We start from the raw sequence: 16,553 nt of genomic DNA, 5'->3' as shown, positions 1-16,553 counted from the left end.
TAAGTTGAATATGTCAAATTTGACAAACACTTGTTCTTTGCTCTGGCATATTTGAGTTTAGAGAGAGTCTTGGCCCTACAAATATTTGATCTGATGAAAGTGAAATAAAAAAAAAAAACTCCACCGCCCTCCTGAAATCTCTCCCACAATTTACTCTAGTGGAGGTTGATTTATTTACCATGTCTCAGCCATGTGTCCCGTTGCTAACATAGGACATCTGCTGGCCAAAGGACATAACTACATCCTCACCTCATCTAATATGGTAGAGTAGTTTAAGCAAGTTATGCAGGGGGGAAAAAAAAATTCTCCGGGGAGAAAATACTTGAAAATAATACATCATCTCAATGCACCATATAAGCCAAGCTTGATTATATCCATCAATGTTATGCAGAAAGCCATGAGAACAAGCAGACGTCGCCCCCCCCCCCCTTCCTTCCCCTTGTCCAGCTTCCCCTGTACATCACAGCTCATCAGCATAGGCACAGATAAAAGATAAAAGAAACAGTGTGTGTGTGTGTGTGTGTGTGTGTGTGTGTGTGTGTGTGTGTGTGTGTGTGTGTGTGTGTGTGTGTCGAGGGGGGGGGGGGGTATTCACGGGCAGCCAGCCAGCCACCCCCTCCACTCAGCCCTCCATCTTCCCATCCCTTGCCCTCGTCTCTCTCCCATGGTTGATTCCCTTTAGGCCCTTCTCACCCCCCGCCCCCGCCCACCTCACCACTCTGTGGCATTGGCACCGGGAGGGCGGGCGCAGGCGGCACACAGACGGCCACGCAGATGGGCAACGGGCAATGCAAGGGCTGCCTCCCCACACCTGCTTCTTCCTGGCACAGGGCTCAGGCTACGGCGTGCACGTGCACATACTCATACATGTAGAGAAAGAAAGGGAACATCGTCCCATGTGAAACACAACCTAGTAAAGAGCATGCATACATGCTTGTGTGCTAGAACGAAAAAAAAAAAAAAAACTCCCACACGCCATTGCTCAACCCTCAGTCACAGATGTTTACATGCTTATCTCCAACTGTGCCTCAACATGTGCTCGCCAGACAATTCTTTTTTTTCCCCTTTAATATATATCATGAGACATATAAGATACAATATCACATGCTTGTAAAATCAAGCGCCATATTTTTAGCCTCACACCCCCACACAGTCACACTCGAGCAAAGCAGCGAAACGCGTTTCACAATCAATCGCCTGGTGTTGTCTTGTCACATATAATAATGTCATAGCAACCATTCAAAATGTTCATTCCGTAGCAATAAAATGATTGTTTGGATAGTTTGGGGGGGTTTTAACAGTCGGTAAGTGCCACTTTGAAGCACGTTTCCATGTCAAGCTGTTGTTTTAATAGTCAGGGAGTGGTGGCCAAAATAACTTTCAAGGAAAGCCCCCAAAATAGTACGAAGGGGGAAATCCATCCTAAATCAGAAAATCCCGCCGTTATTCCCCAAATTTCCGAAGGCTTCGTCTTCATTTGTAAGCGCACTAAAATACTAAATCAGCCATCAGTACAGACTGTAATCTTTTTAATAGTGTCGTATTTGAAGTTTGCCAGCGACCCAGCTTCAGCATCCTGTCGTCCTCCAGATGTGACAAAAAAAAAAAAAAAAAAAAGAACCACAAAATATCATGCCGTTGCCAAAATGGATCATGAATATGCCTCGATGGCTTTGTCGGCAATTACCACAAAGTAGCTCACATCCAATGCTATCTTAATAAGATAATAACAATGATGACATTTAAAGATCACGTTGAATTCCAATGCTAGAGGAGGAATTTTTGACCAATAAAATAATCGCTTTGTAGAGGCTTTAATCCATGCTTAACTTGAAGACGATTGAAATGGCGGGAAGATGGCAGCCTAGAAAAAAAAAAAGTGTCATCCTAAACTTTGCAAAACTAGAAACCAGAGGATGCAAGGGAAGAGGTAGAGCATGTGGATGTGGAGTGGGTGAAGGAGGAGGTGTAGGAGGAGGAAAAAAAGATGTTGAAATGAAGTCCAATAAAAGAGCCCAATGAACATCTGTGTGGGATAGCCGTGGGGATTAGGAGGGTTTGGAACATTTTAAGCGCATTAAAGATTTAAAAAAAGGGTCAGAATGTTTAGCAACATACTGATAAACCTCTTAAGCGAAACCCAATTGGGGAGGCTGCTTGGGTTTCTTTATCCAGAGGCGAGTAGATGGGGGGGGGGGTTCAAGAGGCTGCTGAGAAAATTGAAAAAAAAAAATGTGGAGGGGGCACATAGACATAAATGTGACGCTGAGCATTTATTAACCGTTACATTAAGTACACTTGCAGAATGGAGTGTGATCCAATGCAGGAGCCAAAGTTTTCACTTTACGTGGGAAATAATCTTTCTGCATGATTGCCTTGATTAGCAAGTGGCAAGATTTTAAAAACATACCTCGGTGTTTTGATTCACTCTATTCCACTGCAAAATTAGAGCCGTCATTATTAAATATTTTTGGGGAAATGAATAAATACAAAGAATGATGAAGAATTGCTGTTGAGAGAATTTGGTAAGGTAAAAAAATACCCACCCGAATTCCTCAATATATTTGATAATCCATTAGTTGCCGATTAATCGGTTAATTTTGACAGCATCTTTCAAATTGAGAGTGATTGTAAGGTCATTGTTGGGGTTTTCAAAGCTGCCAAATTCCCAATTTTCAATTATTATTGTTCCTCAGTGCACTTGTCCTGGGAAATGACATGCTTAATCCAATGCATGCAAAATTCCCATTTGTGCTTGAAACTTTCCATCACATCTGGCCATAGATGTGTGGACACACCACCACAAAGTGAATTCCCACATTTACCCAGAGTCTGATACTGAGCTGTAGCTGGAATGACAGGCTTTGGAGCAGCCATAACTCATGGAGACACATGAATCGCCAGCTCAAAAGAGTAGCAGAAGGAAGACAGAGATGAAGTGGGTGAGAACAGTGGCGGATTTGTCCGCAGAGCTTTCAAGCAGTCGGAGGTGGAGGCCTCTATCATTTGACTGTGAAGTGAACCATGTCTGCATCTGCGCAGCTCGCCCTAAATGACACCGTACACGGAGAGCAGAGGCACGGTGACAAAACCAAAAGTTGACAGTCACAACCAAGCGGTGGCTTGTTTCCATGTTTGGATTGGACTACTCTAATACTGATGTCAATTTTTTTGAAATCACTATGGTACTGCCATCGAGTTTAGAAATAATAACCATTTGTGGAAAAGGCTCCAAAGGGTCATAAGGTCATCCTTGAATGAGTCTACACCTCACCATTTGTATAAAGTCTTATTTTTAGTAGCTGGCCGCCTGAATGGCCAATTCATTTTGCTTTTTGAATTTATTTGGCAGCACCTTTATTGTTGATTGAGAAGCTAACAAAGCTTTTAGCAAAACTTAAAATTGTTTCAATATTTTCAATAGCCAAAACACAATTTTAGCGCTAAATATCTAATATCAATTTAAATCAATGTACATTAGAAAATTCAATATATTTTCCTTGATCGCTTTGGTCCAAAAAAAAAAAAAAAAAAAAAAAGGTAGCCCTCAAGGCGCAATGTTTGCTTGAGTGTTTGCTTGAGCACTCAAGAAAACCTTTAGTGGGGAAAAAAAAAAAAAGGAAAGGCCATTTGTATCGTCAGCACTTGAATACGTACACTCTAAATGCCTCCATTAGTGCCAACAATGGCTACACATGAGTGACTGCGTGTTGTTGTTTTTTTACAAGTTCAAGTGGCTCTTAATGATTTAGCCCTGCGCTTGTGTGTCATTGAGTGACACAAACTCAAAAATATGGCGTTGTTGGTTTTTTACTTGGGTACGAGTTTTCGCCTATACATGTCTAAATTTTGCAAAATCAAAAAACCTCACCGTTAACCTTTTTGTTTACAAGTGTGACGAGCGTACACTGCTTTAACCGGGCAGCATAATGTGTGTGCTAAGTGTGATAACATGCTGTATTTGGTGGCTTGTGTGTATTTGTGTATTATCTTCGAAGGGGCATTACCAAAGGGGCCTCGGGGCGACTGTGTGCACTAGATAAGGCAGATTCGTCTGTATTTCAATATGTGAGTGTGGAATAGCATTTTTTTTGCAAGGAAATGAATCGAGAATTCCAACGTGTGGCAATGTGTGTGTGCATGTCTAGGCCTGTGGGGAGGAGATGTTTTTTGGCAGGGGTCGAAAGAGCAAGGTGTTCATCACAATACATAGGCGCATTGTTCATATTGACAGATGAGAGTCTCAACACAATCGGCCTCCCACCTATGAGGCCCCTACGACTCCCTTTGTATCTTTCCAAGGTGTGCTCATAATAAAAGCTGAATTTGATACCTGTGCCTTAGCAACACAAGGGGGAGCAAGTCATTAGAAACTTCTTCGGCAGATAGTTATATGTTCCTTTTTTTTTTATTGGTGGATTTTTTTTTTACCAAGCAGGAATGCTGTCAATTGAATGCTTGATATTATCATGATTATCATTGACGTTTTTTTTTTTTTCTAAAATAATTTCTACCTCCCTTTCATAAGACTATATGAGTTTGCTGGACATTAAGTTTCATTGAACTTTTACGGCAACATGGGCCTCGCAGGACCGCAGTCAAGTACCCCGCCGCACTCCATTAACAATACATATACGCTGTCATTTATTTTATTTTTTTTTATCTTTAAGACCATTGGGTCTGTGTGAAACAAAAAACGGCACGCACGTGTATGTGTGTGTGCCTCTGTGTGTATGTGTGTGTTGGTTTGGGGGTGCCGTCAGCTAGCAGGAATGCATGAGTACCGCCAAACCTAAGATGGCTGCCAAGCGCTAAGATGGCTGCCAGGATGCTGTAGAGCGACAGTATGATAGATAAAGAAAAACAGAGGACATCGGCGGGTAATAGGATTTTTTTTTAATTTTTTATAAAACTGGACCTTAGGAGGGCATAGTGGTCAAAATATCAAAAATGTCTCCCCGTGTGATTATGATTGTTTTCTTTTTTCCCCCCATTGTGTGTTGATGGGCAGCCACCACGAATGGTGCTGCAGTGAGCTGGCAAGCAAAGCTTCAGTGCCACCCAAGATCACTGGGCTTTGAGGACTTTGACATTTAGGAGCAGAGTAGCGGCTGCAAGGAGCCGTATTCTGGTCCGGGCCAAATGTTCCCCTCTTGGCCCTGGAAGGCCTCAATGCCACAACTCTGTGTGCTAATGGGCTTGAATGGTACAGATCATAAAGCTCCACAAGGCTGCTTTAAATAGTCCAAACAAACTGAGCTGAAGCAGGCAACTCTCTGCCTGCCTGCCTGTCCCAATACAAGTTCACATAAACACACAGCGATACACTCCAGACAAATTCCCACAAGCCCAAAAAAAAAAGTACATTTTTTGCTATCACCCTTCATCTTAGATACCAGCATGAAGGAAGCCAAGATTTTTTTTTTTTTTTTGAGACCACAAATAACTTACGATGACCCAGACCTTTTGCTAAACTAGTAAAAACAATCCAAACATTCCTCAAAATGTCACAATTAGACCTTGACTGACAAATTACCTCTGGGGAGACTTCACCTTAATACCGCTCTGGGACCAAACTATAATAATACTGTGGGTAGGAAAGGGAAAAAAAAAAACATTTTAAACAGATTATAAAGAGGATAATGAGAACTGGCACATTTTATTGTAAATGTGGTTTCATATTGTTTGCCTTTTTTTATGAGAGTCAACGTAAATTGTAAACCAGAACTAATTCTGGATTCTCAGTAGAACATTTACTCTAAAACAGATTTGAAACATTTCCAAAGCCTACTATTTGTTGGAGCACTGAATGAATCCACTGTATGCATAATTTGTGGTTTATAATTGCTCAAATGTCACTTGGTCCTGATCACAACATATATGACTTCTTTCTGGCATGAAATTCCTGGAGGCTCGGATCGCTTTCAGACTCCCGTCCACCTGAATAACCTTGACTCTTTGACTTTTGTCATGTTTCAGAACAATCAGGACAATCAGACAACTCAAACCAGCAAGGAGAGACAGATGTCAAACCCCCGCCAAATGGTAACTATGCATTTCTACACTGATCTCACAATTTAGGGACTTGCGCATACTTGCATAAATGGTTTCAAATGGCTGTCAGCGCCGGGCGGGCCCCCCCGTATAGACACCGACACACACTTGTGCATGTACTACACTTACTGGACATAGAGGGCCTCTCTGAGAGCAAGTGTGTCCCAATAGAATTTGGCTAGGTTTATTATGCTAAGGAAAGCTGATGGTACCGTAGTTTGGGGATTGCGGTGGGCCACTCATAAATCACACTGACGTTATTAGAAGATGGGAACCACATGGCCGCTGCAGAGCTTAGCACTGACCTCATACGCCGTCGCCGCTGTGGTTAACCCTGACATTGCTTGACTGAATGGGGAGCAGAAGGGAAATGAGGAAGGGGCTTGTAGTGAGGAGATAAACAAAGTAAGGATGGAGGGATGGAATGAAATGAGTCTCATTACATACAGGATTGGTTGCCATGGGAAAATCTAATGTCAGGATGAAGAAGTGCCCAGTAGATTGCAAAGAGCTGATAAAACACAATTAATAAAATCAAATAAATGACTGTTAACAGAAGATAGGACTGTACCGTTTTGTATTAAGAGGGAATAAAAGAGTTGACACGAGCACACTTGACCTCTACGAATGTACTTTTTGAAAAATATGCTCGAACGCAATACATTTTTAGTTATACTATTTTTTTTAACGACTTGCCACAATGCTAACATTAGTGTTAGTGACTTGCTTTTACAACCTTTGCGGCGCACTAAAGACATACAATCAGACAGTGTTTATTTCAAGATGTGACTTTTCTTTTGTAACGCTGACAAATCTTGATTGTGTTTAGCGGGTGGATTTATTGGCTTGGCTTCTTTCTTCTAACCGTGTCCCGGACACTTAACATGTATATTTGTACTCACCACAGTGTCTTAAAAGAAAATTATACCTCCTGTCTGTAGGTGGAACATACAAATGAAGAGAAAAGAGCAATGTTGTTTTGCTAAATCCTAAACTGACTTGCGATATACTTGCGACTTCACTTTATAATCCTGTTAGCGATCATCTTTTGCACGCAATCTGGCCGGTTTAAAATTTGATAGCTATACGTAAGAGCTTTATAGCATCCCATCATCATTTGGGCCCCCAATTGTAGCATAACCTAGTTTTAATATCATTGTGGTCCACCAAAAAATTGCAGAAATCAGTTGAACAAAAATGTTATGGGTGGAAAAGAGAAATAATTACAATGGTTACAGTGATTTGCACCGGTTTTACTGCTTCTGTGGTTACACAATTAAAAATGATAAGAGTGATTAATTATTCATTGTTTTGTTTTAATGTGGCTAAAATGATACATTCTTAAGTCAAGTTTAGCCTAATTGGTGGGTGTGTACGTGCGTGCTGAACTGTCAAAAGCAAAAAAGTCAAAACATATTGGAACCAAAAGGCCTCCTGTACCTTATAGAAAACACATGTATGACACTAGCCCCGTGTCAACCCTTTTGCACTTTATCCCAGCGTGCTCATGTATGTGTGTGTGTACGTCCATATGCACATCTGAGGTCTACAACATGTGCCACGCAGCCCTCTCACTCCCTTCCTCTGTTTTTTTTTTTTTTTGTTTTGTTTTACACAGGCCACTTGAGTTTCCAGGACTGCTTTGTGACTTCAGGGGTGTGGAACGTAGCCGAGCTGGTCCGCGTGTCACAGAGTGAGTCACGACTATAATTCACCCTGTCAATGTCTCCAGAAAGTTCCTATCATTTGTTGCACTGCTGCTTTTATTCAGTGAGACAGCCTTGCAGCTAAGTTAAGCACAGCAGCAGCTCTCTTTACAACTGGTAAAAATTTGCAAGGGAGGGAGTAATGCACATTTTATGACATAAATTACAATTTTTGCTTGAGCTCACTAACTCGTTTCATATGTCCGTACAAAACTTGATATAACTTGTTCCATCCCTTTTCCTGGTTTTGAACTGAGTGCTACAATAAAAAATCACAATAGCACACCAGCACGTATAAATTAGAAAGCTATGGCAAACAATTAATATGTATAATATATATTGACCAAGTGTATGAGTTTTGCTTTTGTCATTTTAAAGTCTATTTGTCTATCCAGCCCCAGTAGCTACGGCGACCGGCCCCAGCTTCTCTCTGGCTGACCTGGACAGCCCCGGATACTACAACATCAACCAGGTCACCCTGGGACGACGCTCCATCACCTCCACTCCTTCCACCAGGTACTCAACCATAGAGTATTATAAACTTGACAGTTTTAATATTGTTGGCACAATCTAATGAGAAGCCATCTGTACTAAATATGCATTACTCAGTTTTGATTTACACCATCATAAATATATAAATAAATATAAATATATATAAATATGAGAAAAGAAAATCATATGACCGCCCGGGATTTTATTTTTAAATTGGCCAATTTATTTTTTTATTATTTCTTTTGTTTGTGTAAAAATAGTTGTTCTGTATGTTTATTTTTTATTTTATTATTATATATTTATTATTTTATATCTTAGATTATTATGTATTCATGTTACATTCTTTTTTAATTCTGTTATTTTGTATTATTAAATTTCATTTGATTGTGCAAGTGTGCCTAAAATTTTGCTCAATCTGTAGACACATACACAAACACGCCCTTTCTATTAACACTCATTTCCTAATTGCTTAACGACTGAATTCGACTGTACTCTTGTGCTTCAGCTTCTTCTGCTTTTTGATTGTGCTTTCTCCTCCCCCTCGTTCCTCCTTCATCACTAATCCTTCTCATTTCCTTTCATTTGACCAACCGATACATCCGTCATTCTGTCTGATGTTTGGGTGTCTGTTTTTCCTCGTTCTCTCCCGCTCATCTTACGCTGCAGGACTGAAATGGAGCTTTATGCAAGTCTCCCACGGAGGTACACTCATCGCTGCATATCTCCCTTGATACTAATGTAACACAGATCCCTTCATCACACTCGTACAAAATCCGAGCACGCTGTCACACACACAATTTGAAGCGCTTGAATGATTTCTGCCCCTTGTATTTGATTATTCACAGATGTGTGAGGGTATAAGAATGTGCAATCACATGCAGAATGTATCTCGGCATCACATAACATTGCGTGTTTGCTTTTCTCGTGGTAGGTTGAAAGTTGATTCAGCATGTTGAGTAAAAATCTTCATCTCGTATTACTTATAGTCCTCGGTGGCATGAAATAGGATAGAGTTGAACTTGAATGTAGGTCATCTATACTGTATTTAACCACTGCAAGGCCAAGTTCTTTAGCACAATGAAGAATCAAATAACCTCCATGTTCCTCCTCAGCTCTAACAAGCGCAAGTCCATTGACGACAGTGAGATGGAGAGCCCGGTGGATGACGTCTTCTACTCGGGCCGCTCGCCGGCAGCTGGCAGCAGCTCGCAGTCCAGTGGTTGGCCCAATGATGTGGATGCAGGTAATCCCTCCTCAACCTTGACCCCATTTTGATTTGTTGCTTTATTGAGATAAGGCCCAGATAATAGTTTCAATGAATGATTTCATTTTAATATCAAAAAGAAATTTTTTGGATTGAGCCTGACAAGAATTTCAAACACTAAACAAGGCCTGACTAGATGAAGCTCCGCCCCTTAATTCACAATAATTGCTACCAAAGTTTTATATTAGCCAAAGCACAGTTTTATTTATATTTTGAGACCAGTGCATCTCAAAATCTTTTACACCAAGTAGCAACTTTCAAAAATATTCACTCTCCAACTACCACCATTTTGTCCAACACTAAAATACAGTAGAATAGTCGGCCCAAGTGTTCAAAAAGTCAGGCCATGCTTTTCTTCCTAAAAACTCTATTTCATGCTGAATATGTTTTTCATTTTGGTCATTCTACTGTCTTAGAAACTAATTGGTAGACTAGTCCATATAGTATGTGAGGAATCCCAACAGAGAAATATGAATTGTATATAACTAACCAACTCGCCAATGTATTTTGTCTTTGACTGTGTCATTTTTCCAAATGTTTTTTTTTTTAATTTTATTTCCATCCCACTGTCACTCCTACTCACATGCTGCCATTTAATAGCACTGCTGTAGCCATGAAACTTTAGAATAGACACTTGCTGCACCCTATAACGTCAATCCCCTAATGTCCATTATTTAACCACCACCTCTCTTTCTCCCCCCCCCCCCCCCCCCCCATCTCATTCTTTCCATCTCTCTCCTTTTTCTGTCTACTCCCCTCTTCCATTGTTAACTCTTCCCTTCTCCCCTGTTTGGCCTTTCAGTGCAGCACCATTTGGCCAGTGTGCAGGAGAGGAAGATTAAGCATGAGAGCGATGGAGTGCAGTTTCCTTACCATGGTTAGAGCAACATTAAACATTATACTGTGTACATGTTCTCTTCATATGCGCTACTTTGGCTCACACCTCACCTCACCTTTCTCTATTTATCTTTCTAAAGTATGTCCTTTACCTTTGAACTCTTCTCCTTTCCTGTCTTCATCAATCGTGTGTCTTGTTTTGCTGGCTATGCTGTTGCTGGGTGGGGTAATGTTTCTGCCAGATGTCTGCTGTCGTCCTTCGTGGATTTACCAAAGCCTTTTGGTTTGCCCAGTATCTCCATGTCTGTTTGAAATATGGAAGAAAACCCCTGGTGCATTCAAACACATTTACTGACTGGTCAAATCAAAACAAAGCTGACTGTGTTAAATTGAAGACGCATTTGAAGCAAATCAAACTCGGACAGTTCTTCTTGCAATAGATATGTGTCAAAAAAAAAAAAATGTTGATGGCCACTTTGGGTGTTCCAAAGTTCCTGCGTGAGCAACTGTTGAATTACGGCGTTTGGGACTATCCTGCTCTTGATTGTCTAAACAGAGCTGTTGAAGAGCGCCCCACCTGCCATAGACCTGCCTCCCAACCGTGACCCAAAGAAATACCACTAAAGGCACCCAGGTGTATCATCAACGCGCAAGATGCCTTCTGTCTCCGAGACGCACGTTTTACAAAAGACGCACACACGTGCAAAAAGCATGATTTTATCACACTCTCTTTCTGTGACATCCATTCACACATACACACTGGCCAATCTGGAGAGGGGCTGTGTTCCAGTCCAGATGGTGCCTCCATGTGTCTGCAGTGGAGGGAGCTACTGGGTTACAGCAGACATCTGCTCTGGTGGTGGTGGTGGTGGTGGTGATGGTGTTGAGAGTGATCGAGGGGTGGAGGATGTGTGGGGGGCTGAAGGGAAGGTATCTGCCTGCTCTCGAGCTAACTCTCAACCCGAATGAAAAGCTCTGAAGCTTCGCAGGTGATCATGTGATTCATCATGAGTTTTTCTGTGCTGCTTTGCTTGCTCTCTCTCTCTTTCTCTCTGCCTGCTTGCCTCCTCAGTGGTGGGAAAATCTTTAAATGCTGCTTAACCATTTGGGGGTGGGGGGGTTGCCAAGTTTCTGTGGACTTTCAACAATTGTGTGTATGTTGTGGAGGTGTCCTCCCTCGTTTGCCATATGAGAGCGTTAATGATGTGTAAGCTCGTCAGCCAATCAAGGATTTGCTTTAGGTATATTATTCTTTTTTTATTTTCTTTCAAATGTGAGTTTTTGTTTGTGTGGTACCTTCTGTCATGCTTTGCACATGTGCGTTCTTGTCTTGGAGTGTTTGCTAAGAACCAGTACTGTTGACAGTTGGAGGTTTGTGTGGTTGCCAGTCTGTTAACACGACAAGACGAGATGATTCCAGTTGCAATCGCCGGTCAGTCTGTTACAATGTGATCCAGGAACCTAAATATGAATTTAGTACATTTGCACCAAGCTGCAAAACCACCATAATGCATATCATGGAATAACACTTTTTTTTTTTTTACAAATTTAAGAGAGCGACAAAGAGTCAATCACATACATAATTCTCAGTAAAGCTTTTTTTTTTTTTTGAAAGGGAAAAAAACAAAGTGTAATGCTCAAACTGCTTCTACAAGTTTCGGATTCAAAATAGCCACATCTTGAGTTTATATTATGTAAATATATGAATGTGTTCTATAATATCGTATTCTTTTACTTCCCTACTAGTGTCTGGCTTTATTTGACAAGTCAAGACTGCGGTACTCTGCAGAGGTCAATGCAACCTTTGGGTCCGGCCCTCAAACTATTCTAAATTGCACCTTTCGTATGACCATATATCAAAATAAATTCCCTCAGCGCCGGCCACACGAGGCCCGGATCACAGCAGCGAGGCTCTTTTATCTGTCGCTCTCACACTTTTGGCCATGTTTCTGGTCCACTGCTGAGCTGGGCCTATAATTAGCATGCCAGTTTTGACCAAAATGACGAATGTTTCATCCAGGTCTTCCACCTCAGTTGACATTTATAGACGAGGGTGGGGGTGGGGGGGGACACAAATATATTTTTACGTGCGTGCCGGCCATGCCGTCACCTCCGGTTTCCCAATTAACTCCTTCCTCCATCCATCTGCAGCCTTCTTCCAGCCTTCAGTGGCAACTTGCCCAGTGCTCACCATCCTTGCCACAACAGCCTGTGCATGTGTGTGTGTATAATTTGATCGTGATCCATAATGTCTTTAAGCGGTATTATAAAATGCCCGATATAGTGTCTGCTGTTGAATGTCATTCATTGGAGGCTAAATGTAGCTGTTGTTTGTGTTGAACGTGTGTCCCTTTTGCTCTGGATGGAACGAGGAGGTTGTAAGATGTTTGCGATGACTGAATCGGAGTCATCGCATTGGCTATGGATGCCACCTTTGTAATCTTCAGTGGGCTTTTGCGCTGTGTCCAAATCAAACCACTCGGTTGGACATCCTATTTGGATTGCCACTATATTTCCCAGCTCTCCTGTCTCCTGATACTCTGCGCCCAGTCACGCTCCTCGCCCTCCCCGTCACTTCCTTTTTTTTTAATTTTTATTTTTTTTACTCTGACTGCTTCAAACATGGCCTCTCATCAAGCCCCCCCCGCCCCCATCCCCCCGACGTCCCACGTCCATGATGACAGCTAGGGTACAGCTCGCCAACTGTACACAAATATAATCTGTTAAAGCAAATCAATGATGATTCCAAATGATCTTTGATTTCAGTCAAATTCAAAAGATTTTTTTTATTTTGATTTGATTTTTTTTATGATAGAGTCAAAGTAAGCAACGCAGCCATGTTTCATTAAAACCTCGTCTCTGTTCTGCCATTTTGTTGATCCCCTTTTTTTACCAGGACTGTCATCGCCTGGTTCTCTTAAGAAGCCGGGGAAATTCGATTTCAGCGCCCTGTCCTCCCAGACGAGGTCCCCCCGCATGGCGTTCACCCACCACCCACTGCCAATGCTGGCGGGAGTGAGACCAGGTGAGACCAACCTAGCTCCAGACCCTAATCGCTCCCTCCTCCCCCCCCCCCCCTTTATCCTCCTACCCACTCCCACCACTTGAGCCCCACCCCCCTAAAAACCGGGAGCAGTGTTTCGGGGGAAATGAGAGCGGCTGGGAATTTCCAAAAATTGGCAGGTAGCTCTTCTGTGCTGGCCTCTGCCTCCATCGTCTGCGTCTTCTAACATCGGAGGGTTTTTGGTCCGACTGGTGACAGCGCTTGGGATTCTGGGCATGTGCTTTTCTGTGCTTGGTGGACGATGAGGGGCGGCAAATGATTTGCCTCGACGTGCTTGAGCTCCCTTTTGCAGTTTTGCCTTGAATTGTCATGCATTTGTATCCAAGTAAAATGATGTGGCCACTCTTCTTCAATGTAACATACATGTTCTGTTCTGTCATATATATTGTCGATAGATTTATTGTCACATCACGCTTTCGCTGTTTATCTCATTTCTTTCCTCTGGTTGGATCCTATTTTGAAATGAATTTGCCTTCATTTTCATAAACACTGATTGATCAAGTGATCCAGGGATCACATCTGTTTTATTCAGACTGGCAAGAGCAAGAAGATTAGCACTTGGAGTGAAATGCTTTGTGAACCAGCTGGTCCTCCATCACGCTGAAGCAAGAAGCTCATGATAACAGCAGATATCAAACAAAGCCAAACGAGTCCAGACAATAAATCGCAGCTCTCCTAATTTTATCGCCACTGCACAGATAAAGCGAGAAAGGGAGGGGGGGAGGTTCTTCTCCTATTTGGAAAGGCTACATGTGTGAATCCGGCCAAAGAAGAAGCTCTCTGCAGATAATTTTCCATGAGCTTTTTGTGTGGTTCGGGTACATTAAAGGCTTATCAAGCCATCAATCCAGTTTGAAGCCACGAGGCTGCCCATTAACTGTTGATTGGCTGTGGTTCCAGCGAACCCGCCTCCGTTGCAGATATTCACAACAATGTATTGATCGGATGTGATTTTTTTTCTTTGTCTCTAAAGCCTTGTTAGAAATGTTCATTTTAGTGCTGTTTCTTTCTTCAAGTCTTCAACCACATCATCACGGTAGTATTTATTTATTTATCCATCTATTTATCTTTTTTTTTTTTTTTATATTTCTTGTCTATTTATCTTTTATTTATTAATTTTAACCCTATTTTTATTTTATTTTTTTGCTACCTGCTATTAAGGGATCCAAGGCGACCATCGAGCTGTCCTCACACGGCGCTGTTTCTGCACGGCGGCACTTTTGGCCGTGATGTCGCTCCCTTTATTCCCATTCAGCTGAGTAGCAGGGCGGAGGATCCAAAGTCTATCCTCTCATCATCAGCCCTACCACTATAACCCTTTTTCCCAAGCCACCCCCCCACCTCCATACTCCCAGATAGTTTGGCTTTCACCCACTCTTTAATGGGATTAACAGGGGGACTATAGGAACAGGGAGATGGGGTGCAGGCAGCCTGGCATGGGTGCAAGGTGTTGCCGGGGCTCAGGGGCATAGGCCCCCTTTCTGGGGGGTAATGCAAAGGGGGTTGGCACTCTCATGAAGTACACTCGCGCGCACAATGTATAAGACGTAAGTACCGAAGAGTGTTGGCAGCCTTACGTGGGCAGCTGGGGGGCTTGGATGGGATGGGATGGGATGGGTGTCGGACTGGCACAGTTAAGGGGAAGAATGGGCCTCTAATATAAATCAAGTAGTAATGGATATAGGTCTGACAGAGGGGGCTTTGTTTGTCTGTGCAACTGCCTCCCCCCCCCCCACACCCCTCACTCACACTTCACGCTGATTTTAAACCCTATTTTTAGTACAATAATGATGGATATTGAATTCCCGACCACAGATGTCTCCGTATGTGTAGTTTTGATGCTACTAAAGGCTGCGGAAAGTAAAACAGCTCATTTGGAAAGCTGTGTGAAAAATGATATCATTAAAAACAAGAAGAAAAAAAAAGAAAGAAGTGAGTCAGATCAAATATTGCTTCAGGCTCTTAATGCCAAGTTGCATGGATGCCAACGAATCAAAACAGCTCGTAAGCACGCAGGCATTAAGGACGGCTAATTTAGGACAGTACTCAATGATCTCTTTGTGCTTTTCCGTTTTACAAGCTCTGCAGGTCTAATTTTGAATGTTCGGTTCTGTGCTTGCGTGAACCACGTATGACATTGAAGGTTGCTGACAGAAGCTTTTTTTTTTTTTTTGCATCTGTGTCCATATCAGCAGTGTGTGTGTGCGTATGTGAGCGAGCGAGAGAGAGAGAGCTGTCCTCTGCAAAGCTTTATAGATTCACTGGAGTGATCGTAAAACTTTACGAGCATTGACCATAGCTATTAACCCAAAACGGCTTTTTCGTGAGAAAACAACATTTGCATTTTAGATTTGCACTTAAACTTTAATGATTCCTGTTGTGATGTGATCATTGTGCAAGCATTATTCACATCATCCAATGTGTAAAAATGAGCACGGGTGGTGCACGCAGTCGCGTAATTCACATTTCCGTCCGCAGGTAGTCCTCGTGCTTCTGCCTCAGCTCTGCACTTCCCATCTCCTTCCATCATCCAGCAGTCGAGCCCTTACTTCACCCACCCGACCATCCGCTACCACCACCACCCTGGGCAGGATCCTTTGAAGGAGTTTGTGCAGTTTGTCTGCGCTGATGGCCCAGGGCAGGCCGGCGGACAGGTAAGGTTCACCGCCTGTTATCATTTTGTCGTTGATGAAGAACAAGTAAATGCCACATGGCCCCCAGTTTATTTTAATGACCTGGAAATTTTCTTAAGAGAAGGGGAAAGTTTGTGTCATGTGGCTTAATTATGTCATCGTGTTTTAATTGGGGATTTTTTTTTTTTTATTGATCGTAGACAGATGACTGTTAATCATATGATTTGGTGGGTTACCAATCAATTCTAATTAAAAAAACAGACTGGAACGATTATGTTTTTTGATATCGCTTTGAATCGAATTATACTGAATAACTTAAAACCCTCCAAAGCATGCCTTGTTGATAAGGTCAAGGGTCAAATGGTCATACTGTATTCATTTTGCTGTTTGGTGATTTCAACAAAGGCATTCCCTATCCTGATTTTTTTCTTTGGCTCCACCCATTCACGCAGATTTTGCAGCCATCAGCACACCGACAGTCACGACACGTTAGTCAAGCATAT

The 16,553-nt window shown here is 42.2% G+C and overlaps 1 protein-coding gene across 7 annotated transcripts in view; it reads left to right on the top strand.

Annotated features, from left to right (window-relative positions):
• The window catches only part of nfixb (nuclear factor I/Xb), an 86,283-nt gene that overhangs the window by 60,656 nt on the left and 9,074 nt on the right, over positions 1-16,553 (top strand). For 3 of the 7 annotated variants that reach the window (XM_085933153.1, XM_085933152.1, XM_085933150.1), the window contains exons 3-10: positions 5,980-6,045; positions 7,673-7,747; positions 8,156-8,276; positions 8,919-8,954; positions 9,365-9,495; positions 10,319-10,393; positions 13,250-13,378; positions 15,896-16,071. In XM_085933153.1, coding sequence (XP_085789279.1) covers positions 5,980-6,045; positions 7,673-7,747; positions 8,156-8,276; positions 8,919-8,954; positions 9,365-9,495; positions 10,319-10,393; positions 13,250-13,378; positions 15,896-16,071 — 809 coding nt within the window. Of the gene's footprint in view, positions 1-5,979; positions 6,046-7,672; positions 7,748-8,155; positions 8,277-8,918; positions 8,955-9,364; positions 9,496-10,318; positions 10,394-13,249; positions 13,379-15,895; positions 16,072-16,502; positions 16,539-16,553 lie in introns of all 7 variants that reach the window. The other 4 variants (XM_085933151.1, XM_085933149.1, XM_085933155.1 and 1 more) reach the window with 2 other exon arrangements.

Source organism: Syngnathus leptorhynchus, chromosome 16 (genome assembly GCF_054491065.1).
Source record: "Syngnathus leptorhynchus isolate UIUO chromosome 16, UIUO_Slep, whole genome shotgun sequence".
In the NCBI taxonomy this organism is placed as follows: Eukaryota; Metazoa; Chordata; class Actinopteri; order Syngnathiformes; family Syngnathidae; genus Syngnathus; species Syngnathus leptorhynchus.
The sequence above is the reverse complement of the archived record's forward strand: the minus strand, read 5'-3'. Positions and strand labels throughout refer to the sequence as shown.